The sequence below is a fragment of the Sinocyclocheilus grahami genome, unplaced genomic scaffold (genome assembly GCF_001515645.1).
Source record: "Sinocyclocheilus grahami isolate Dianchi unplaced genomic scaffold, SAMN03320097.WGS_v1.1 scaffold841.1, whole genome shotgun sequence".
Classification (NCBI taxonomy): domain Eukaryota; kingdom Metazoa; phylum Chordata; class Actinopteri; order Cypriniformes; family Cyprinidae; genus Sinocyclocheilus; species Sinocyclocheilus grahami.
The window spans coordinates 73783-74183 of NW_015506020.1; the positions used below are offsets into that span (position 1 = coordinate 73783).

The following is a 401-nucleotide window of genomic DNA, read 5'->3' on the forward strand; positions in this document are numbered from 1 at the left end:
CATTTAAAGATCTTGTGTGTTTGTTCTCATAGCTGTCAAGGGTCTTCCAGAAGGATGCTGATCAGGAGACGGAGATGAGGACGGAGATCCAAAACATGAAGATGGAGCTGTCTACCGTCAGTATGATGGACGAGTTTGCCAGATACGCTAGACTGGAACGCAAGATCAACAAGATGACCGATCAACTGAAGACACTTGGTAAAAAATGCAAGCATGTGCAGCAAGATTGCAGATGAAGCGACAAGCTATTGCTTTCTAACCAGCACAATACAGAAAGAAGCCCACAAAACTGCCAAATTGCATAGCAAACAACATGTTTCAACAGCTCTGTTGAAAACAATTGACGTGACATGTGTCTGGTGACCCATACTTGGAATTAGTGCTCTGCATTTAACCCATCC

At 43.6% G+C, this 401-nt stretch overlaps 1 protein-coding gene across 1 annotated transcript in view; it reads left to right on the plus strand.

Moving 5' to 3' along the window:
* get1 (guided entry of tail-anchored proteins factor 1) overlaps positions 1–401 on the plus strand; it is a 4828-nt gene that overhangs the window by 1099 nt on the left and 3328 nt on the right. The window contains exon 2 of the mRNA XM_016247531.1: positions 33–198. Within this exon, the coding sequence (XP_016103017.1) occupies positions 33–198 (166 nt within the window). The remainder of the gene's footprint in view (positions 1–32; positions 199–401) is intronic.